Source organism: Phalangium opilio, unplaced genomic scaffold (assembly GCF_054372755.1).
Source record: "Phalangium opilio isolate 3A_F unplaced genomic scaffold, DU_Popi_V2 ptg000042l_1, whole genome shotgun sequence".
Classification (NCBI taxonomy): Eukaryota; Metazoa; Arthropoda; class Arachnida; order Opiliones; family Phalangiidae; genus Phalangium; species Phalangium opilio.
Genome location: NW_028324166.1, coordinates 6,538,270 through 6,561,838, shown reverse-complemented (window position 1 = coordinate 6,561,838; position 23,569 = coordinate 6,538,270). Strand labels below are relative to the sequence as shown.

The following is a 23,569-nucleotide window of genomic DNA, read 5'->3' as shown; positions in this document are numbered from 1 at the left end:
TTATTTAGGCGTTTTGCGGTCCGGGGCCACCGTAAACAATTGATCGAAGTGTTTTACTAAGTAGAAAATTGAAAGACAATGCTAATTAAAGAAACAGGAACCGGCTTGCGGTTAGAATTAAGGGGAAACATTTAGCCTTTATTCTGAGAGCGCGCCAGTTTAAGGATAGATTTTATTTTAAATACACGCCCTTTAAAACCTACAGGGCTACAGTTTCATTTAACACAGTTCTGTAAAGTGAATTTAACTGCAATACGTTAATACAGTCATCCTTGCTGACACAGAATAACAAGCACATATTTTTAATGCTTGCCATGACTTGTCTTTTTCCTTGAAGCACGCCGAATAAGGTTTTCCAATTTAAATGTCTAAAAACGTCTAAAATATATTAAATCAAACGATCTTTAGGTGAAATTTGCAAGTCATTTACTTATTTTGAAACAAATTTGCTGAGCAAAAGATAATTTTTGGTTTTTTGTTCTTTATGCACAGTCCCAATTCGTTAACGTATTTGACCAAACTACATGGTTGATATCAGTAACACTATGGAAAGGTTTAAGTAGTGCATTGGTTGAGTTGCTCAAGGTTTTACAACAAAATTAAAAGAATTTACGAATGTTTAACAACGTGACGGATTTTATCGTGTTATGCTTGACAGGGGGTTTCGTACCCGAAAGCTCGAAAACATTTTTAAAAGTTTTAATAAATAAACAACCATGAAGTATCCGTCACGTTGTTAAACATTTAAAAATTTACTCCCACCATGGTCAACAAATTGAATTTATATCATCATTAATAGAAGAACATTTTGGGCTTTAAGTATTTTATAACATTAAAATCAAAGACATCAGAATAATTTATTCGATTTCGGTGTGTCATAAAACGAAATATCATTAATAGAAATGATAGCTTTCAGTATAACGTAACTAGAAAAAACTAACAAAACGAAAGGACCTACAATTGCACTAGCGATGATGTGAAAAATATACTCCATTATAGACCCATGTGAATTTTTAATAACAATAAATACTTGCTGATAAAAAGCCACACCAACAATAAATCCTTTAACTATTAGAATTGATTGAGGAACATTAACGGGGAAAAGTACGCCACAAATCAAAGCTGGAAAACTAAAGATAAACCCGAAGATATTTATAACAAATAGTGTGAACATTATATCAGATACCGAAAAGTACGAGCTACGAAGTACGATATATAACAGTCCTTTTACGCATCTAACTTTGGAGAAGATTGCGTCTCTCGACGTAGGAGGGCCTTGTTCAATGACGTTACCCTCGACAAATCCATATGTGTACATTTTACGACGCATCAAAATTCCAAATGCGAAGTCTTCTAGCAGTGATGGTCCAGCTTCTACGTCGAACGATACGTCTTTTTCCGCGTCGACTCTAGCCACTAGGAACACGTTTCTGAAAACGGCTGAATACGGACGCGTATTTAAATGGGAATGGAACCTAAGATCTCCATATTCATAATAAGTTACAAAATTGAAAACTTCAGGTAGAAATCCGTACACCTGACAATCAACAATACCATGGCCGAAACAGTGTTCGTTCTTCATGATAAAGTTAGCTGTTCCTTTAATGGCGTTCTCTGTCAGAACCGTGTCTTCATCCAAATGGACGATCCAGTCATGATCGTTTAAGGTGTTGACGCCCTCTTCCAAGCAATATTGCAAGTTGCGGGCTTTGAATAGTTCTCCTTTCTTCGTTCGGTAGTCCGAAGGTACCAATACCTCCGAAACCTGGGGTATACCTTCTTTGTTCAAGTCCTCAATGTGTTTCTCTGTAACTATTTCATATTTGAAATTCTTCAGTTTCTCGCTTTGTATTACTTTCATGTTAATTCGAAGGTTTCTCAAGACCAATTTTGGATAATTTCCTTTGGTGACAATCCGGAAACAAATGGTTGGCAATTTCTCGAGGTTTCCCTTCAACTCGACGTCGTCGGGAAAACAGTCGAACAGTAATAGTCCCAAGGAAGTGGTTAAAGCGAACGATAGATGGAATATTGGGGTTATTGCCAGAAAGTGAAGAATAATTCTTATGGGCCATGAATAGACACTCTCTTCGTATTCATTGCCTTTGACATTAGCAGTATATCTAATCGCCAGTATGACCACGAAAGCAAACGCTGCGCAATGAATTAGATGCTTCGTTCGTATTTTTACCTGCGAGAATTGAGATTTTTCACTTATACATGTATATACCAGCTGTTTTTGATAAGTCTGCCCTAAATTGAAGAGTGTTTTCTTTGTGTCAAACCAGGAATGTATGGAGCTAAAGGGGCTCCGGGTGTTCCCTTGATGGTGGAAACATAAGGCAGCCAATGAAAATATTCAAGCGGGAAATAATCGTATTTCGTCAGTCTATGACGTCGCTAACATAAAATAAGCCACGCCATTCATTCCTTGTCAAACTGAGTGGGAAGTGTCCAAAAACATGAGGTCTCAACATTTTGTTACTGAGTAATGAGCTACCCAAACATTGGCCAGTAAAAAAAGGAAATACCCACAATTTTCTTCAAAAACGTACGCCACTTCTACCCATTTAATTGTTGATTGATTAACGTTCAAAAATGTTCTTATATCGACGACTAATAAAAGCTAATATGTCTTGCTCTACATGTATGACTATTTTGAATGTTTTGGAGGCTAATTTGCGGAATCCCATATCTCTGCTAGCAAATGTGGTAGACCTCATGTTCTTTGACTCTTTCTACACAGTTTGACCCTAAGAACACCCCCTTTGATATATAGGCAAGCAGACTTATAAAAACACCATGATTAGAAAAATACGCTACAAGTACAAAACGTCATCGCACCCTAAATTTCAATTGCTTTTTATATTGATACCTTCGAATAAATTCACTTACCATGATTAATAATGGAATATACAAAAATTATTGTGTACGTCCCCCAAGCCTTACGTATCGTTACTACATCGTGAGCTTGATGCGAAATACCACCATGAGTGTAACGAACTCAAAACTCTATGCTACCATTTAAGCGGAAATGTATAACACATTTCAATAAACCCCTACTACGATTTCCGTTGCTGATGAAAACAGTTGCGAAAATCAAAATAATGAATATATTACAAACTGCGCCTCCTTTTTTATGACAACAATAGGTTTCCATAAAAAAATGGCTACCTCCAACGAGACAAAGTTGGAGTCGTTTAATGTTACATTTTATATAGTTTTAGTAACTGTACTTTTTTAATTCTTGATTGATTTTATCTGCGAAGCTTTCACTCTTTAAAGTAATTTCAAATAAATTTATACCAAAGCGTTGATAGTTGCTAAGCGTAGTCTTCACGAAATTCAACAATATTTCAACGCCATTCTATGTTAAAAGTCCCATTTTCAAGCAAATTATTAACCTAGAAAATGACAGTTAGGCCTATTCTTCCGAAGATAAAGTATTTTCCAAGATAAATGTATATGAAATATTGGTTCTGGGAAAAAAATGTAGGGAAAAACCATACTCGACGATAAATATTTATTCTGCAAAAATCGAAACACTCATAGTATAGGCGTAGTTTATCATATAATGAATAAAGTAGTAAAGCATTAAAGTTCTCTATACCTTAATTAGAAGCCTAAATTTTAAGAAACATTAATATTGTAGAACGGATGAAAATGATGATTTAAAAACCAATATATCTGACAACGTTTATATAATAAGAGTACTAAAATAAAGATAAGATTTAAAAATTCATCTCTCGACAAAGTGTTTCTTATATATGTTTGAAAATGAGGTTTTAATATCAGATATTTATTAAGATAAAGTGAGACCCGATATTAAATACTTATCATATTTAGAGGAGTGAAAACGATGCAAGGCGCGAAAAGATTTAACGCGTGACAAAACACGAAAATAGTGCTAGTATTAGTATTAGAGTTAGTATTTCCAGATCTAAGGTGCTCAAAAACTAATATTTTGCATGCTAGAGAACACTTGAAGCCAAGTCTATTCTTATCACCACGTGACTTTAGTGTTCACTGTCTTGTTCATGAAGAGTACTTGCGGGACCGACAGAGAAAAATCCTTTATTTGGGTGAATTTAGAAGGTTGTGTAGTTTGAATCAAACGATACTAATTTTTGAAAACTGCTTTTAGTTTAAAAGAATACATTTTACACAATAATTATTGAATTACTCTTAAAATTAAATTAGGTATGAAAACCGATCACCTAATTACACCCAAAATTAACAAGAACACTACAATTCCTATAGCTTTGAAAAGAAAACCCGTAGAGCTGTTTGAAGATAAAAAAACTACTGGACTTCAAAATTGTCCTTGTTTTACATATTTCTTACTTAAATGAAACATATTTGGTAGGCAGTGAACAATACTGCCTTTTAAATATCTTATTATCATGTATACATTTAAGAAAGAATTCCTATAAGACCCGAGAGGGCCGAGAATGGCTTAATAGCCATCGCAGGTTTTCATGTGGTCAGAGCCGGTTCGTTATAAGCTAGGCAATATGGCAGTACTTTCTGGGCGTCTGAAATGGTGGTGGACTAAACCTGACATCACAGCGTAACAACCGTTTTACTTACAGTACCCTCAGGTCTTATAAGAATTCTTGGTTTAAATCAAGTTATCGCCATTCAAAAGTTCGAGCAAAAGGTCATCTAAATTAGAAGAATCCTGTGAGTTTGAACTTGGATACTGGAAATCTGCTTGCGGAGAAGGTTCGCAATTTGGTTGATTTTCACCTTGTTTATTTAAAATGTAAATAAATAGGAGTTTTCAAATGTTATCTTGGAGCCACATGGTACCCTTAAAGGGAGGGTGAATAGGAAAATCAAGTGATTTTTTTATCGATTATTCTACTAATTATAAGACCAATCTGCATAGTGAAACATTCAGGAAATACTTCCGAATGATTTTAAAATTCAAATGATTTTTTGGATTTCATGGAATGACACATCGCGCTAAATTTCATTCGACACGGAGAGCACCACGAGAACTTTGTTGATAAAAAGGCTAGGCGTCACGCAATGAAATTAAAACTTTAAAAAATGAAACTAATTGATATTTTATTATCATTCGGTTCTATTTCAGGGATTTTTCACTATGCAGATTGGTCTGATAATTTGTAGAAGAATCGATAAAAAAATTAACTTGATTATCCATTTCACCCTCCCTTTAAGTGATTTTAAATTGAAAACGATCTAGAGGGCAGCACTATCTCTTCATTATTCTATAATTAGTGGATATTCGATTGATTTTAGACAAAATTGTGACTAATCCTACTGTATGAAAAAATGTAAAAGGCTTGGATAGCGTTGCCCGTGAAAATCTGCGAGTATTTTACCATGGTCCTTGCTTGCGGGTTCGAAAGACAAACTGTCATCCACGATCTGATAAATTCTTCTATATTTCTCTTTTCCAAGGTACTTTATTTTCTTCGAGCTGCTGAGAGCGCATCGGAGTCGCCCCTTTAGCATTTGATCGTTTCCGTGATTTCTATCTACATAACATGGAAAGAAATATCAACTGTATACTCCATTGGCAAGTACTTATATCTACATCATATAGATTTGTCCTGACTGACTGATATTAATGCTCAAACCCAAACCCCTTTACCTATAAGGCTGAAATATTGCAGGGCCGTTATTTAACTCTAATTATTATTATTATCATTATTTTTCTAATTTGTGCCCATCTTGAGAAATGAAATATAAACGTTATCCAAAAAACAACGTTCGCGTAGCCAACCGATTTCATTAAAATTTAGTACATTGGCTTCCTATATCCTACATATGAGATTTATAGCATTTGGGTACTAGGAGCCATATTGTTAAAAATATTTTAACAGAAGTAGCTTTATATGATAGGGTGTATATGTTTGTGAAGGTGTTTTTTGGTGGATCACAAACTCATCGAGATATCATGAATTTATCACACCTTAATGGGGACTGGTATAGTGACTAATTTGGACCCTTGATTGTTGGTATTTTAATTTGTTTTAAAGCTGATAATTAACTAATAATAATTCAAAAACACTAACTAATGGCATATTTTAGACACTTAAAACATAGACTTAGATTTCTAATTAATATGCAAAAGTGGTGGTCCCTTTTTTAAAGTAACCAAATTCATACATACTCTTGAGTTTCGCCCACGCTCTGGCAACTTTGATATCTGTGTCTTCGGGCCGGAAAGAGTTGGAGCCATGGATCCAAGCGATATAGAAAATTTTTTGTTGACGATCAAGCCATTGCAAACCAGAAAATGCATTGCTCTCCAACGCTTCGAATATCCACGGCACGATGGTTATTCTTCTGTGTCTTTTTTTCTTCTTAGACATTATTTCTATGTTGGTATGAATTATTTCTAAGTACATTTTTTAATACAGCTAAAGAAAAAATAAAATTTTTAGAAGATGTTCTAGATAAGCATGATCTGAGAGCGATAGCGATGATCTTTCGAATTATTAAGGAGCCATTCATAAAGTGCGTCATCGTCATGAAAGGTTTTGGGTCGTATTTACCTTCATTTCCTCACAGCCAAACTATACCAACACAGCCTTGATATTTCCTACCATATGGTTTTATACAACCGTAGGTTTATCAGAATTATTCTGTAAGTCTGACACTTTTTATGATGTGACCTTACTAAACTAGAATAGACCATTTCAACGTAGAAAAGGGTGTGGGCAGCCCCCAGCATCGAGACATACAAGGGCGTTGATAAATTTCCGTCTTTCGCAATCTCAGGATCCAAAACGCCAACAGCGCAGGCGCCGAAAAGCGAGATGGAAGGGAGAGTTTTACCCCGCAATATTCCCTCTAAGATGCATCGAGAGTTCACCAGGATTTGAAGTCAACTTCCCTATTTAGTCGGAACTAACCTTAAGCGTCTAACGAGTCATTTAACTTGGGAGACTCCACGTCAAGCTCTCAGGAAAATAATGTTAAATCTTATAAACTTATCCAATTACAGAAAAATTCCAAATAATCGAGAAACTTTATGCCCAATTCATATCTTGACTATTAAAATAAAATAAATAACAGAGCCACAAAAACCCATACCTTCCGCACGCTCCGTCACACAAAGACAAATTATAATTATGTGATATTGTTTATAAACAGTCTCTAAGTGTTGATTATTTTTATTACCGGTCTCTTACAAATTTCTATTTGTTATCAACTATAGCATTATCAAGAGTCGCTTTCTATTCTTAATCTTGATAAAACGAAAATGATTTGTCTTATCAGTTTATGGATTCTCTGGTGCAATGGGTTTTTACCGGTTTTTACGTTTCTATTTTAAAGGCAAACGTCACAAATATTACTAAAGATAAAGGATGAAAAATTTAATTATTTGACAAAAATGTAAAATTTTGTTAAACTAGCTGGATTCCCGTGCTCCGATATTGATATTTGCACAAAATAATTCTTATAAAGGGTGTTTCTGAAAAGTCAAGCATAAATTATACGGGATGTTTTGGCGATTTCGAGTCGAAAGTTTTCGGTGACATTTCGCCGTCCGGGCCACTGTTTTCGAGTTATGGTTTGAGTTTCTTAGGGAAGACCCATTAATTAAATTAGAAATCATTGTCTTTCAGTCTCATAATTAAATTTAAGGGGTCATCCGTAAAATACTCTTTACAATCTTACCTTGAAAACGGTGGCCCGGTCGGCAAAATGCAATGGATTTTCGGTTTCAAATTGTCGCCTTCTTTTGAAATGGTGACCCAAAAATTAGTAAACAGGTCCAAACAGGCACCGTCGGGTGAATTTGATGCGAATATTTACATATAAGTAAGCTTAACTGTTAATAAGGGCGGAATTTTAAAATTTAAAAACAAATATATAACGAATGTATTGACGGTAAGTCTTAAAGTGCTGAAAATTTTAAACTAGACTAAAAGTATTTTTAAAACTTAAGAAGTAATGACAGTTCATCATATTAGCGTCAACGGACTTTTCTATTAATTTACAAGCATCATGAATCTAATTCTGTGTGACCTTTAAGTGTAAGATGGTAAAAAAAACCGCGAAGAATTCAATGATAAAATCGAATCACTAACATGTTTAATGAGAAAGAACATGAGTATTAAGCCGTATCATTTCGAATGGTCAGATGATGACTTGGGCGTTATTCATGGTCTTTCAACAAAAGTAATAAAATGCATTACATAAATATTTACCACTGTTCACCGTGTCAGGAAGTTTGGTAAATTATCCAAGACAGATGAGAATTTAAAATGTTTTCTTGATTAGCATCTAGTACTTAAAGAGACTCCATGGGCGTCAGCGGCGTGGCTAAAGTGATTTGAAATACGTCAAAGGCACGTGACCGAGAGAGGCGTCGTTCAATGAAACTTGTTTAGTTTCATTTCGAAAACTAGCACTTGAGGGAATGGGCGCTGCAATCTCGCCAGGACTTACGGTCCCACTCCATACAAAGTCTTTGAGTCTTGGCGTCACGTGGTGCCTGTGACGTATTTCAAATAATTTTTATCCACCCGACGCTGCCTTCTTAGGAGTCACTTTAAAGTATGTGATTTCTTTGCCAAAAACATTTTTGAATTGAAAATAAAGTCGAAATTCATATTCAGCATCCACAATTAGGCAACGACAATAATAATCTAGGCTTTGTCTATGAAGGGATTTCCACACTAAGGCTGTGGCTTGTTTACAGGTGGGTTCTCGGGTGGGTTCCTTTAAAATGCATAGAGGGGTGGTGGCCAGCCCTATGCCACAGCTAACCTACAGCGCCCTATACTAACTATTACCGTTAACCTCAGCAAGTTTTGATGGAATTTTTGGAAAGCAGAAACCGGGCTAGACCGCGGATGAAAACTCCTTTTAACAAGCGGGGAGAGAACTTGCAAACTCTACGCAGAACTGTTTTCTTTTGGCATGACTTCAAAAAAACTAAAACAACTTATTAAAGCCTAAACAGATTTACTACCCAACATGATGACCCAACCGTACTAAAATCAAACTTTATAGGAGCCCGATAGGAACCCCCATGATTTACTTATTTGAATATGGTACCAACTCTACTACAATGAGGCCTATAATGCTGTTAAGGTGACCCTGAGAAGGTTTGATATTACGAAATTATAGTGTACTTATCAAAAAAAGAAAACGCACGTATCCTCTTTTCCTGAGACATTCCTGGAATTTCAAACTTACTACACCGTTTATAATCTTCGTCATACAATTCAGGGGAGGGGATTCGTCTCTGGTTGGCTACATCCCTTTGTCTTTCCTCTATTTTCCCACCCACGGAATCTATTTCATGAATAGAAATTGTAATGGGCGATACCAAGCACTCCGTATTTTTTTCAACGATGAAGGACATACGCTAAAAGCTGGTGCGTGCGAAGTGCAAGCATTTTATCACGAAAACGCAAAGTCACCCTTCATATTTTCTATGTATACAGGGTGTTTATGAAAAGCCCGTAAGTAATTATGGGGAGTGTTCTTTAGGCGATTCTATGACATTTTGCCGCCCGGGCTATCGTTTCCAAGTTATGATTCATTTGTTTCATGACTGACCGCTTAAAAGCACGTAAAAAACTAAGTGAAAATTAAACTTAAGGGGTCATCCGTAAAACACTCGGACGGCAAAACGTCAAAAGAAAAAAAATAACATTTTCGACACGAAATCGCCTAAAGAACATCAAATATAATTACTTAAGACCTTTAAGAATTACCCCGAATATCATATATGCCACAATTACTTGAAAAACAGTCTTGTCCAACAAATTAGACCAAAAGGAGTTCAGATAAAATATGAGAAAACATTTTGTCCGCTGTTGAAATTTGCAAAATTCGTGTTATCTTTGGCGCGATACTATGGGGATTAAACGGCGAAGGCTCCCGCTCAAATTTTGAACTCTATGGGACTTTAACATTAGGCAGCCATTTTGCCCCCCGCTAAAGTAGAAAATGTTGGCTCATGTTGGCACGCCCCTTAACCTGCAGTTTTTAACCTTGAGGTTTTTAACTTTTACGTTTGGCTTTAGGTTGATTTTAAGTTATGTTTTTTTATAACATTAGGTTCCGTTTTTATAAGGTTGGGTTCAGTTTTGACTCAGGACAGATTTAGGTTCCCTTGCAGTAGTAGAGGCCTGAATAGTTTGTAACCATGAATCATTCATAAATTTTTTGATTGTTGAAAAACGTTTCGACTAACTTGCTGCAAAAACGTTTGTTTTTAACAAACATTTATGAACTAGCCTCTGTTTTATTAGTTAGGTGAGACGTGCTCTTTTTAACTAAGCAAATACAGTGCAACCGTACCCAGTGTTTCTAGTCCAGCAACAACACATGTTATTTTAATTTACGCTTTTGACTGTAAAAAAAACTGACCAAAAACTACGTGAAAACAGTCTTTCTTCTTTACTCGAACAGTATAAGTTACGGTTTACACTATGAAATAAAGCTTATACCAATGTTTTAAACTTCTTGCTGTACGTAAAAATCTATACGTAGCGGTTTTACCGTGTTTGCACGAAATTTCTCGGCTGTAAACCCTTTTCGCAAAACCGCGCTTTCCGTTTTACACGAGGCACTGGCTTTCTGCATAGCGATTCAAAATAGTTCAAACGCGTAAGCGCGATTAACCTTTCCAGCTGGTAAGGTATTCTTTTAAAATTATTGGGAATCTGTTTTGGAATTTGTAGAAATCGTTTTTAGAATTATTGGAAATTCTTTAAAAATTGTCTATCCTTTTAGAATCATTGTCTATCCTATTAGAATTGTTGGAAATCCCTTTAGAATTATTGGAAATCCCTTTAGAATTATTGGAAATATCCTTAAAATGATTGAGAACCCCTTTTCAAATTTTGGAAACGCCTATGCAATTATTGGAAATCCCTTTACAATTGTTGGAAATCCCTATACAAATATTGGAACCCCTTTACAACTATTGGAAACCCCTATACAATTATTGGAAACAACTTTACAATTATTGGAAACAACTTTACAACTATTGGAAACCGCTTTACAACTATTGGAAATCCCTTTACAATTATTGGAAATCCCTTTACAATTATTGGAAATCCCTTTACAGTTGTTGAAAATCCCTTTATAATTATTGTAAATCCCTTTACAAATATTGGAAATCCCTTTACAACTATTGGAAACCCCTTTACAATTATTGGAAATCCCTTTATAGTGATTAGAAATCCCTTTATAGTTATTGGAAATTCCTTTACAAATATTGGAAATCCCTTTACAACTATTGGAAACCCCTTTACAATTATTGGAACCCCTTCACAACTTTGGGAAACCCCTTTACAATTATTTGAAACTCCTATATAATTATTGGAAACCCCGATACAATTATTGGAAACCCTATACTATTATTGGAAACCCCTTTTACAATTATTGGAAAACCCTTTTACAATTATTGGAAAACCCTTTACAATTTTTGGAAAACCCTTTACAATTATTGGAAAACCCTTTACAATTATTGGAAAACCCTTTACAATTATTGGAAAACCCTTTAAAATTAATGAAATTTTTAATTTTTTAATTTACACCTTTGCTAAATCAAAAATAAAACCTATCGAACCTTTACCATAAAATTTAATTTAAATGTCCATTTAAGCTTTTACTTTAATATGCCGTACGATATTTTTTTATACTTGTTATCCCAAAATTTAATTTCCCAAAGGTCTATTGCTAGTTTATGCACTTTAGTTAGAATATTAATTTTTTATCTAACTAATAAATTAAAATTATTATTACTCACCTTCCGGCAAGCACGCGTCATTTAAAGTGAGAGAAAATAAATTTGGCAAATTGCATATATTGTTCTAGAGCTTTTCAGATCACTTATTTAGTTACTGAATTGCGGACCAATAGGATTGGGTCTATATAACGCAGTTTGTGATCGCATTAAGTTTTCGTTTGTATATAGATACATAAACCTCTCCTTATCTCTTGATTCTGGCAACAGAGAGAATTTATAATAGGGAGTGGAAACTGAGGAATATTATGTAGCTCAAAAATCACGTGATCAACAAAACTGGCCAGTCTATTTCCGGTACTATTTTTTGGCCCCCTCCCTCTAGGGTGGGTCTAGAATGTTGCGGGAGGGTCTAGGGGAGATGGACACTACCTTTTTAGGGGAAAGGGAAAATAACTCCAAATGGCACCAGTCGCACTCGAAGTCGCGAACCCTTATTGGGTAATTGTACAACCAACAGTGATTGAGGGCAAACTTTAAAATTAAAGGAGAGTCATGTGACCGGAAATTTACCTGGCCAGTTTTAGCGTCGCAGCCTACTTGTTTGAGCTACATTGTATTTAGCACTGTCAAGGGCATGATCCTACACTTCCTATTATAAATTCTCTCTGCTGGCAAAACCAGAAAAATTCTTATCTCTAAATATGTCGTTTTCGAGCTATTATCCTTTTTTCTCAAGGATGCATAAAATGTTAATTTAATTACAATAATTTACCAGGTTTGTTTCTTTAAAGAAATTGTTTTTATTTTTATTACATAAAAGTATTTAAGACATCCTTTATGTTTGTTCTTTATGCGCAGTCTCATTTCGTTACTGAATTTGACAAATCTGCCAGATTGGTATCAGTAACACCATAAGTTCATAAGATGTGTTCCACTGGTTACTGAGAGCTTGTCGTAAAGTGGCGTAGGTTATAGATTCACGTAAAGCTACGCCTGGTGAGGCGCTGTCAAAGGCTCAGTAGAATATAAATAGGTAGACGGAGTGCAAAACCGAGTGTAGTAAATTCTCGCCTCGTTCTCGAACTAGTTCTTAGTAAGTCTCTAGCATTACGAAGCGTCATACCTATGGAAAACATCTCATAAACTTATGGTAATACTGGGGGAAATGTTTTAGAAGCGTTCGTTCGTACCCCAGACCCCGGTACGTAAGATGTAAAATATAGAAATATTTCCTTTTTGGTTTTAGGTTTTAGTACTAGGAAATTATTTCTTGACCTGTTCCAAGAAGGGGTATAAATTCCAGGTATTAGTAATACAATAAACGATATAGGCTGTTGTTAGACTCATAACGAAGTGTACATAATATTAAAGTAAGACATAGATGCTTAACTTAAAGGTGATCTAGATTATGTTGGCATTTTTGGCCAAAGCGTAGAACATTGAACGTTCATTCCTCAAGAGTGCTTGTGGAGAGTCGAATTCCGTAATTCGTCCCTGATCGAGAACCATCACCCTTTGAAAATTTAGAAGATATAAAATTAAGCAATCACATTGGTAAGCCTGTTTAATAGTTTGGTATACTAACTTGTCGTAGTCTAAGATGGTATTTATTCTGTGCGCGATAGTGATAATGGTACAGTTGGCAAATTCCTTTTTGATGGTCTCTTGAATGAGAACGTCGGTGTCCATGTCAACCGACGCCGTGGCTTCGTCCAAGATCAGGATCTTGGTGTTCCTTAATAAAGCACGAGCCAAGCAGACCAACTGACGCTGTCCGACACTCAGGTTGTTACCTCCTTCGGCCACGGGGTGATCCAGTCCCTGCTCGAGTGAGGCCACGAAGGATTTCAGGTGCGAGTGCTCGAGAGCGGCCCACAGTCGCTGGTCATCGTTTTGTTCAAAAGGATCCAAGTTGAGTCTGAGCGTGCCCGAGAAGAGTACGGGCTCTTGAGGGATGATGGTCAGCCGCGAACGCAAATCCGACAAGCCCAGTCCCTCCACTTCCACTCCGTCTATGACGATCTGACCGCGTACCCCCTCGATGAGACGGAAGAGTGCCAGCGTCAGCGACGACTTTCCGGCTCCTGTCCGCCCCACCACGCCCACCTTCTTTCCCGCTTCGATCTTGACATTTAAGTTCTTCAAGACCAAGTCCAATCCTTCTCGGTATCTGGTGCTGTAGTCTTGGAATATGATTTGTCCTCGTTGAGGCCAGTCCGCTGGTGGTTGACATTCTGGTTTCTCCCACTCGGCTTCGGACTCCAAACGACAGTATTCGTCAACTCTTTCAATGGAGACGACATTTGATTCCAAACCCGTAGTGGCAGAGATAAAGATTTTCAGAAATTGCAGAAGCTGTGATTACAAAATTTTAATTTCATTTATTTGTAGAAAGTAAATAATTGTACCACGTAACAGAAAGGCCTCCGCATCTGCATTTCAAAATACAGGCGAAATTTACCAATTATATTAACGAACATAATAGGTTTCATAGTGATTACGACTTTAATGTGAGAATATTGATATATATCTTAAGAATCAAAAAATGATACATTAAAAATACTCTTATTTAATCGATTTTTGGGGCAAAAATAATCCTGATTAGAGACCATTTTAACCTTGTTGATCGAAAGTAATTCCAAACGAGAGGTTCAATATAATCCCCCCAAAAGTTTAAAGGATTTCGAGGGTCAGATGGAAGTTATAATTTCCCTTTCCTTCCTAATAGAGGTACGATCCTTTGCAAAAGACAAATAAGTACCCTAAAATGTTTTCACACTTAAAAACTAAATTCGCATAGAAGACACCGTCACTGACTCACTCACTATACCCCCTTGAAATGAACATAGCCGCGCTTTCAATGGGAGTAACTTTTTTCAAAAGAAGTACTATAAACGACATAATATAACAATGGCAAAGGAAACTCGATATATATTTAATCGATCAAATAAGATTCTATCATTGCGTTCGATAACAGAAAATTCAAAATAAAATCAACCCGAGTAAAGGCGTAACTGTTTTTACACGAAAGTTTAGAGATGACGATTTAAATCAGAGTTGGAAGGGAAACGTTTCTTCTCAATAAATAGAGATTTAAAAAGGTTCCTTGCAAAACCTACAGTTTCCAGTGCTTTCTTCCTATCTTACTACTTGCCTAATGGCCAAAATCTATTTTTAGGAATATAACTTTTAAAACATTGCAATTTATCAGCATAGTAACGCGTATCAAGTACTAAAAAGGGCTTGAAAATGCTACTCCATTTTAAACGTATTCTACAAAACGTACCAGAATGGCAACCAAAATACCTTCTACTCTTAGGAATAAAACATAGAAGAATGGAGAACATAACCTACAATTACATCGTAGCTAAACTTTATTTCAGTGATACATTCCTTAGCATCGCTATACTGTATCAATCTCAGATTGAAATCCCTGCAATTTCTAGAGGTACTCTTTGAATTCAGTAACTATTGGTCCTTTTCGTATCGTCTCACTTAAGCGAAGTTTTACTATCACGCTAATATCAAGAGTTAACCGAAAAATCAGCAGAGATTTTACATTGTTAAATTTTTGATTTCTCGCCTCCACTTCATTAGTAGTGCTTACCCGATCGGCATTAGCCAAGGTCGCTCCTACAAAATCAGCTGACAGAGTCCTTTCGCTCAAAACTACGAAAATTGCGGTGCAAAACATCAAGCAATTGCCCAAGATATTGTAGCGTACAGTCAGCCATCTGGAAAGAAATTGCATTTTATTGAACTGCATGGGGAAATGAATAATGACTTGGAATTACAAAATTACCTTTGCGCCATGTTCATCATGTAGTTAGCGGCAGTGCATTCGTCGATCAGTTTGAGGAAGTGTCCTTCAAAGTTCTCTCCGGCGTCACACGCCCTGATGACAGTGCTGCCAGCCACAGATCCTCCCACGTGCGAAAACAAGAAGGAATTTCTCAAGCTTGTTATCCGCTTCAATTGACGATTGCTCGACATCAAGAAACGCTGTGAAAGACATTGCACAATCTTGAGATTAAATGCGACACTTTGTATTAATGTAAACCAGGAGTAAGAGAGAGGATGCCGCGGGTAAAATGCGCGTGCGTTCTACAACATTTTGCGTTAAAATAAATGAATGCCAAAACATTTTAAGCTGTTCAATATTTCAAATAATTGAAATTATATTAATTTTGGCAGGGAAATCCTGGATGGAGAAAAAAATTACAGGCCTCTTTCCGGAGCTATGAAGGAATTTGCCTTGCTTAAAAAACTTTTCTGAATTTTCTTTGAAGAGCTTCAAGTTTTGAAATGCAACCAACTCCCTGATTATAAAGACAATAAAGGATCACAAGTTGGGAAACCAAAATTAACCTCTCCGAGTCGAGACGCAATTAAGAGGTTTTTCTTAAATAATTCAATAAATATAATTGATACTAATTATTTTAATCGTCATTTATTTACCTTAATTCTAGTTAAATTGTTTTAAAAAAACGTTTTTCCTAAAATCATTTTAAGTATAGCTATTGCTGACGTTTGAATTCAAGCGTATGCCTCTTTAACATTTTTTTTGTAAATTTAGGGTATAGGGTCAGTGTGCCTTACTTTGGACAGCTGCAACTTTAGACACTTTTATTATAAAAATCATATTTAATTACTGGATGCATCAAATTGATAATGAAATAGCTTATTTTAAAGCTTAGAATGTGAGGAATTTAGAACAAAATACTTCAAAGTCGTAGAATAACATCCGACTACGTTACGAGCCAAATTAGCCCACTCCCCAAACTCGTCCATTTAAATTACGGCCAAATTTGACGGGGGTCAACCCTTTGGTCCCGGGAAATAAGGTTTGACGAAAATTAGAGAAATCATACCTGAACAAACTAGAATCCATTCGAAAGAGCAACATTTGGCTTCATAATCCGTATTTTAAACACTGTCTTACGCGGGAAATTCGACGAAATATTCAGCTTTAAAAACACCTGGGCAAATTTCTAACTTTGGACACTTTCATGCTGGCCGATTTCTCCGTTTGTTAACCCTAATTAACTCGCGATATTAGCCTTTGCAATGGGCCTAGTAGATGTAGGACTGGGCTTAAAAAGAAACATTTTATTCCCCCCTATAGGCCTAAAAGGAATGAAGTATAGGTAGGCCTAAATAGGCCTAGGCCCTATATACCTAAAAACCTACATAAGTAGCCCCATATTTAATAAAGTTTGTTTTAAAGAAATTTCTGATTTTTTATATATTTTAGGCATACGTCTAGGTCGGCCTAGGCTAAGCCTATATTTTTACTTTTGAAATTGTGATTCGCCTAATGCGTCCCCAAGTCACCCTTTTTTCGCTGTCCAAATTTAGGAAGGGGTGTCCAAAGTTAGGAAGGGGGCGTCCAAAGTTACATAGAAGTGTCCAAAGTTGAGCACGAATTCGGCCTTTGGGGAACTCTACTTTGTGAAAAATGTATTCCATTTAAAAAGTTGAAAACTTGTGAGAATGTGTCTTAAGAATGCTTCTCTCCATTGCTTTTTTAATTTTGAGTCTAACATATAAGCAACGGAAGTTATTCAAGGTTATGCAAAAAGTGTCCACAGTTATGCATACTGACCCTATAAGGCGATTGATTCACAATGAATGATAAGGAAACCCGTAATTGCGTGAACCTTTGAAGGAAGCCCTGCCGTTGGGAGGCTAGACGTTTCTCGTAACCCTAGCCTATCGCCGCGTATTTCTTAATCCTAACATTGGGAGTAGAAGTTAAAAATTGCTTTCTTAGAACACGTTTTTCCCGATTTTCCAACTGGCAACGCGCTGACAGACAAATAACACACAGATACGTCTAGTGAAATACCTCTCCATGACGTGATCGTCACTCGGAGAGTTAAAAAGTGGCTAACCCTTATTCGATACGAAATCCTCGTTAACCACAACAATTAACAATTGAGAGTGTATTGAATAATTACTTATGTATGGAGACTAAAACCGAATTCTTACCTGTAGTAAAAGGTATCCAATGAAAACAACAATGCATGGAATTATGAATAATGGTAAATATATTGCAACTCCAATCGTGTAAACAACTAAAAATATCACTCCTCTGTGGGTTAGCGATAACACTTGAGGTAATTGCTGGTCGAGGGCATCGATATCTTGGGAGAAACGATTGAGTATCCTTCCAACGGGAGTCGTGTCAAAGAAGGACATAGGAGAACGAGACACGCTGTCGAGCATTTTCCCATGTAGACAGTTTGCCGCTCGTAGAAAACGAAAGATGTTCAAGATTATAGAGAAAAATACTGAAATGGCCTGGCTTAGACCAAGAATGATTAAGACCGTTATACGGGTTGCCTTTAAGTCTGGGTTCGCTTTAAAATCTTCCTTAGAGTCGGCGCACCACAGAGACAGCCAGAGCACTGACGTAAAATTGAAGACTACACAACTGGTGATTAATAGGGAGACGATCGCATACCATGTTATACCGTAGGCTTTAAAATATTGTTTGTATTGTGATACGGATATCTGCAAATACAAAATAACGAGGGAAATGTGTGTAGAGATAATTAGTTCACAAGGAGCCAAGAAAGTCCAAATTCCCCTCGTATTTTAAAGAGCACATACGTTTCCTTTTTTGAGCGTCTCTTTAGTCACGAGTTTTGCCTCATCTTCATCCGAGAATTTTCCTTGGGATGCAAGATGGAATCTCTCAACTTTGGTGAGTAAAGAACTACAAAATTTCAATTACCAAATTTCATTAAATTAGCAGTGTTCACTTAGAAAGAATCCATTCGAGAAACTTAAAATGGCGGTTGCCAACAAAGAATTTCGCCAGCTTTTTTGTATACATTATGGTTAATTTTTATGACTTGAAGCTTTTTCGCATTTTTACTGTGTACTGGCTGAAGAAAGAGTAGATTGGCCTATAGGGAGAGGGCAAACCCATTCTTGCCACGTCATAGGCTTATATCTCTTACCTTGATTCCATCTTCCTAATGGGGGAATTTCAGTGTCGCGCCTACAAACGCTCCCCTAAGTAGAGGTATAAAATGACGTCGGATGTTCTTTCCTTCCCTGACAAACGCCCTCTCCCTATAGCTCGAAATTTACTTACGGCGGTTCTTCTTTATTTCCGTCACTCATGTCACTCATGTGTTGCCCGAAATAATCTCTGGCCATTCCCTGACGACTAATGATTTCGTCATAGGTTCCCCGCTCGATGATTCGTCCGTTGTTCATGAAGAAGATCTCGTCCACTTCTCGAATGAAGCTCAAGTTGTGCGTCACCAATACTCTCGTCTGTTAAAGATTGAATCATACAATTGTAATTTGTCGAGCGAGCAAGGAACTAACAAACAGAAGGAACTTTCAAACGCGAGCAGCTCATAAGAGTTTTTTGGGTTACATAGTCACTTTCAGCATCTATGTTTTGATAATTTTTCGAGCCGCTATTATTGAAGTTTTGCGGATTCAAATCAAAATATATTCAGCTTAGATAAATATGTATATACGAGATGTCAGCTGAAGTTTATTTAACATTAAAGAAACCGGGGTTCCTCTTTCAACTACTATTGGGATTTATACGAAACGACATGTCGAACACTCTAATTAGTATCTTTCGTAGAAAATGTAAGAGTAGGGTAATTTACTTTCTTTCGAAGTAATCCTTTTGGTCCGATGACTTCGTTGAAGAGATGTTTGGCTACGTGCGAGTCAACCGCTCCCAACGGGTCATCAAAGAGATAAACATCGTCATTGCGATATATGGCTCTAGCCACGTTGACCCTTTGCTTCTGACCACCACTCAAGTTGATACCCTATCATTTAAAATTGGTAAACAAACACATATTGCATGGCTATTATGCAACCAGGGGTATTATAAGAAAATTCCCAACATTGGGAGGTTTCTTATATTACTTCTGATGCAACGTATAACAGGCATCTATGACCCTAGTAATAAAACGCCTTAACACCAGGTTTTTCGAGAACAGCGTGCTATGTTCTTCAATATTTTTCCACAACTTCCCGTGGAAGTGGTTCATGGAGCATGCGTTCGATAACATCTACTGTCCTATGTTAGGGGGGCGGAAGCGCCCAACCTTCCATGATTATTAGCTTATCCTAAGATAATCAGGTTAAGCCGCACTGGACGGAACACTTAAATGTTCTCATTAAGTAGAGAACGTTGTGGCGTAGACCTTGGGCCATGTTGTTGATTTCAATAATACTTACTCTTTCTCCGATCTCCGTTTCATCATCAGCGGGTAGCTGGTCGAGGTCCGGTTGCAGTGCGCATGCGCATATGACGTTGTTGTATTTTTCCTGGTCCATGTCGTCGACAAAGAGTATGTTCTCTCTGAGCGAGGCGTTCTGGATCCAGGGTTGTTGAGTGACGTATCCCACTTTCCCGGCCACTCTCACCTCACCCTTCACCTTCTGCATCTCGGAAACCAAAGCGGACAAGAGCGAAGACTTGCCACAACCCACCGGACCCACCACGGCCACCAATGAGCCTCGGGACACTTTCAAATTTATGTCCTTAAGAGAAGCCGCTGCTTCGCCTTCCATGTTCCAATGAAACGTTCCCTTCTGAATCTCAATTGCTGAAATTTTCAAAGAAATCAATTGACCAATTGTGAGTTCAGAATTATCTTCTAACAATCTGAAGAAACGAGAATCTTTATGAGCGACATGGTCACACGTTGATTGGTTTGTTTTACAAATAAATAAGGTATTTGCGGGGTTTCTTTCTAAAATCGGATATTGCTCAAGGTCAAAGTAACTTCAAACCAAGATTTGCTTTTCACCTGCGGGATAAAGCTACTGTGGGAATAAACCTGATGATTATGGGAGAACATTATCTGTTTACACCAACGCACCAGATTGGTGGGTTAAGTTCTGAAGAAGTTCCTTCAATTGTCTCTTTCGCGCTTCTACCTTTTAACCACGATTAGTTTTGAGCTTTAATTGATCCTTTTGCGTAGGAATAGCTGCCCGAAATAACAAGGGACAAATTTCGTTTTTTCAAGTCCGTAATTAATTGACATACCAAATTTTGCATCGCTAGCCATCTGCTTTACGTAATGTTTGGTCTCCCCACGATTCAACAAGTTCGCAATTCTTCTTACCGAGACGTGTGTCTGTAAGGAATTACTAAGTGAATTTGCGTCGATTTGAGGTTTTTTAACTAAAAGGAAGGTCAATGTGACAATCGTGTGATTACAGGAAAACAGGTAATATATTTAGTAGAAAAAGTAGATTTATGTTTGACACTCCCTGACCCCCTTCTTACCAAAACTAAGGTATTTATTAAATCCGGTAAGAAATGCATTGACGTCGCTAATAATCGCACCAACTGATAAGAGACGAAAGCTTTCCTCGAGGTGAGAACGTTATCGTCGTCAATTAAAACGTACATGGCAAAACATGGTGAAGTAATCTAAAAATTTAGAAACAATATATGTAGGAACTTAAAATCAATATGGAAGTAAAGACATTTCTAGCCTTAAAGTTGAATAATTAAAAAAAAAAGAGATCACGACCACTAAAAATAAAACCAACTTCAATCCATGTTGTTACTTCATCGCTAAAATGTTGTGTTATCGCATTCTTCAGCCTGGCGTAAGCGTAGAGATTTCAGGGACATCTAATAAATAATAGAGACTAAACTAATAGACCTAACGTATCTGAAATCTCTACACTTCTATGTGCCATCATCGATAATAATAATAAAATTCTTATAAACATTTTACGTTCGTAAAAAAACGGTATGAGACAAGATATAAAAATTTAGAAACAATATAAGAGCTTGAAATCAATATGGAGGTAAAAGAGATTACAAGCCTTGAAGTTGATTCGTCCCCAAGGATCGATAATATTTATATAAATTACGTTCGTACCAAAACCGGTATGAGAGCAGTTATAAACGTGTTTATTGCTTGGAAGAGACCCTGTTTTTTCATGAGTACAATTTCTTTCTTCCTGATTTCGAGAACGATTTTCTGGAATGATCTCTCCCAGGCGTACAACTTCAAGACGCGGATTCCGTTCAAGATTTCACTCATCATTTTCATTCTGTTGTCTTTCAGCTTCATCAGTTCAATCTAATAAACAAGATCATTCAAGAAACCATTCACAAAAACTCCACAGTTTATATTCGCCTCAATAAAGAGGCAACTTGTTTTTATGCAGGCTCTGAATGTAAAAGGCGATGTTATAAATTACTTTCTACCAAGCAGGAACACGTGCACAGACGCGGGAAAGACGAAAGCCTTCCATGCATTTTTGGCTTTTAAAATTAGGCTACATTATCTTGAATAGGAATTTTTGAAAAGGCTGGAGATTGTTATTAATTTATGCGTATGGTTCCCATTACGATCTAGCGGTGTTTTAGTTGGATAACATTTACCTGCAATTCTTTGCATTTCTTGGTGCTGAGATAGTTCAATGGAAGAAGAACGAAAATAGGTACGACGCCAGCAAAGGCTGAATAGCCCAATTCATGATACATGAAGGCGAAGCACAGTACTGTTTGTACCGGAACCGACCACAAGAGGCCCAGTTGCGGTGACAGAATTTGGAATCTGTTCGTGTCGACGTACATCGTGTTCAGTATTTCGCCCATTGTCAGGTCACGTCGATCGCTGCTTGTCAAGCGAAATGTCTGCTTTGACGAATTTCATTAGTGAACTAGCGTCCTACTCTGAGGATAATACTTACTTTTTTGTACAGAACGTGCATGGTGGCGGATTTGAGTCTCAGTCCTAGTTTGGTGTGGAAAATGTCGCTGCCTTCTTGCAACAAAGATTGCGCGAGACCGGCCAAACCGTAGAGGCAAGCGTAGAAAATCCCCTTCCACAAAGGATCTTCGCTCGAAGAATAGTCAATAATGGAACTGAAAACAAAAGTGCACTGAGAACACTAATTAACTCTGTTTATTAGCTTATAAGTTTATTTTATTAATTGCAGACAGTTGACCACACAATCAGAAATTATTATGGCAGATGTGATTGGACCATAACCAACTGACAACAACGAAGGAACTTAATTTTACGCTTTAAGTGAAAACCATGTTACAGTCTCATTCTTTTTTTGTTTCAATTAAATCTTATATTCTTGATTTTTTAGAAATAAGCACTTATGGCGTTGTGACGTTTCTTATATGACTGAAAAAGTGTAATTCTTTACCCTGTCAAAAGGGCAGGACCGATAGACACTGCATCGGACAGAAACTGAAAGACCACTCCAGCAATCATGCAAGGCCCGATTGTCCTCAACAAGGGCCAAGTGATTGACTTTATTTGATATTTGGTTCTGTTTCGTTCTTCCGAAAAGCTTTTCATTTCCATTTCATCGCCGTCACTTTTGGTCTCAGCTTGGGGCTTCCAGTGCTTCTTGAAAAGGCGCGAGACAGTCAGCGCTCGCTCCGAGTCATTCAAGTCGTACACATCCGATGGCCCCAGGTTTTTCTTCCAACCTTTCCACAAGGCACTACAATTAGTTTAGAATTAAAATGAAAAACATGAAAGGTAAAATTAAAGTACAGTGATTAAAAAAGGTCAATATACAAGAAAACGGGACCAGATTTACCTCGTAAGCCATGAATGAACCATGCGTGAACACAACGATGCGTCATCTTCCCATGATTTCTCAATGTTTGAAAATAATCATCATTTATTAAGGAATTTTTATAAAGAAATTAAGTTCCTACGTTCCATAACAGGCATCCATACAGCCACAGGGTGAATAATCTAACACCAAGGACCTAGCTTTCCAGCTTAGGAATGAGGGTATTGTGTGTCCGGTTCTCTCTAACGAACGTCTCATCTCGAGTGTTCCTAAAACTTGATATCCCAAGGCTAGGCCGAATGTATCTACTGTAGA

The 23,569-nt window shown here is 37.0% G+C and overlaps 2 protein-coding genes and 3 long non-coding RNA genes across 7 annotated transcripts in view; 3 read left to right on the top strand and 2 right to left on the bottom strand.

Annotated features, from left to right (window-relative positions):
* The window catches only part of LOC149678708 (uncharacterized), a 293,673-nt gene that overhangs the window by 22,190 nt on the left and 247,914 nt on the right, over nucleotides 1-23,569 (top strand). The window lies entirely within an intron of this gene.
* LOC149678723 (uncharacterized) lies at nucleotides 4,107-5,982 on the top strand. The gene is made up of 3 exons (XR_016366129.1): nucleotides 4,107-4,200; nucleotides 4,261-4,725; nucleotides 5,431-5,982. It is a non-coding gene; the product is annotated as an uncharacterized LOC149678723 (long non-coding RNA).
* Nucleotides 4,622-11,923, bottom strand: LOC149678721 (interferon regulatory factor 5-like). Of its 3 annotated transcripts, none has more exons than XM_089836660.1 (4): nucleotides 11,756-11,923; nucleotides 6,146-6,352; nucleotides 5,352-5,507; nucleotides 4,622-4,749 (listed from the first exon to the last, which is right to left on the bottom strand). In XM_089836660.1, exons 2-4 carry the CDS (start codon nucleotides 6,345-6,347, stop codon nucleotides 4,622-4,624), a joined length of 486 nt encoding a protein of 161 aa, XP_089692786.1. In that variant the 5' UTR covers nucleotides 6,348-6,352; nucleotides 11,756-11,923. The 3 variants fall into 3 exon arrangements, with proteins under 3 accessions (XP_089692786.1, XP_089692787.1, XP_089692785.1); XM_089836661.1 differs by lacking the exon at nucleotides 11,756-11,923 and adding an exon at nucleotides 8,193-8,507; XM_089836659.1 differs by lacking the exon at nucleotides 11,756-11,923 and having other exon boundaries at nucleotides 6,146-6,431.
* On the top strand, nucleotides 6,221-6,798 carry LOC149678722 (uncharacterized). The gene is made up of 3 exons (XR_016366128.1): nucleotides 6,221-6,360; nucleotides 6,420-6,600; nucleotides 6,664-6,798. It is a non-coding gene; the product is annotated as an uncharacterized LOC149678722 (long non-coding RNA).
* LOC149678720 (ATP-binding cassette sub-family C member 1-like) lies at nucleotides 13,097-20,313 on the bottom strand. Its single transcript, XM_089836959.1, has 9 exons — nucleotides 19,919-20,313; nucleotides 19,336-19,503; nucleotides 18,801-18,985; nucleotides 18,311-18,431; nucleotides 17,687-18,211; nucleotides 15,498-15,697; nucleotides 15,303-15,429; nucleotides 13,281-14,050; nucleotides 13,097-13,208 (listed from the first exon to the last, which is right to left on the bottom strand). Exons 1-9 carry the CDS (start codon nucleotides 20,252-20,254, stop codon nucleotides 13,097-13,099), a joined length of 2,544 nt encoding a protein of 847 aa, XP_089693085.1. The 5' UTR covers nucleotides 20,255-20,313.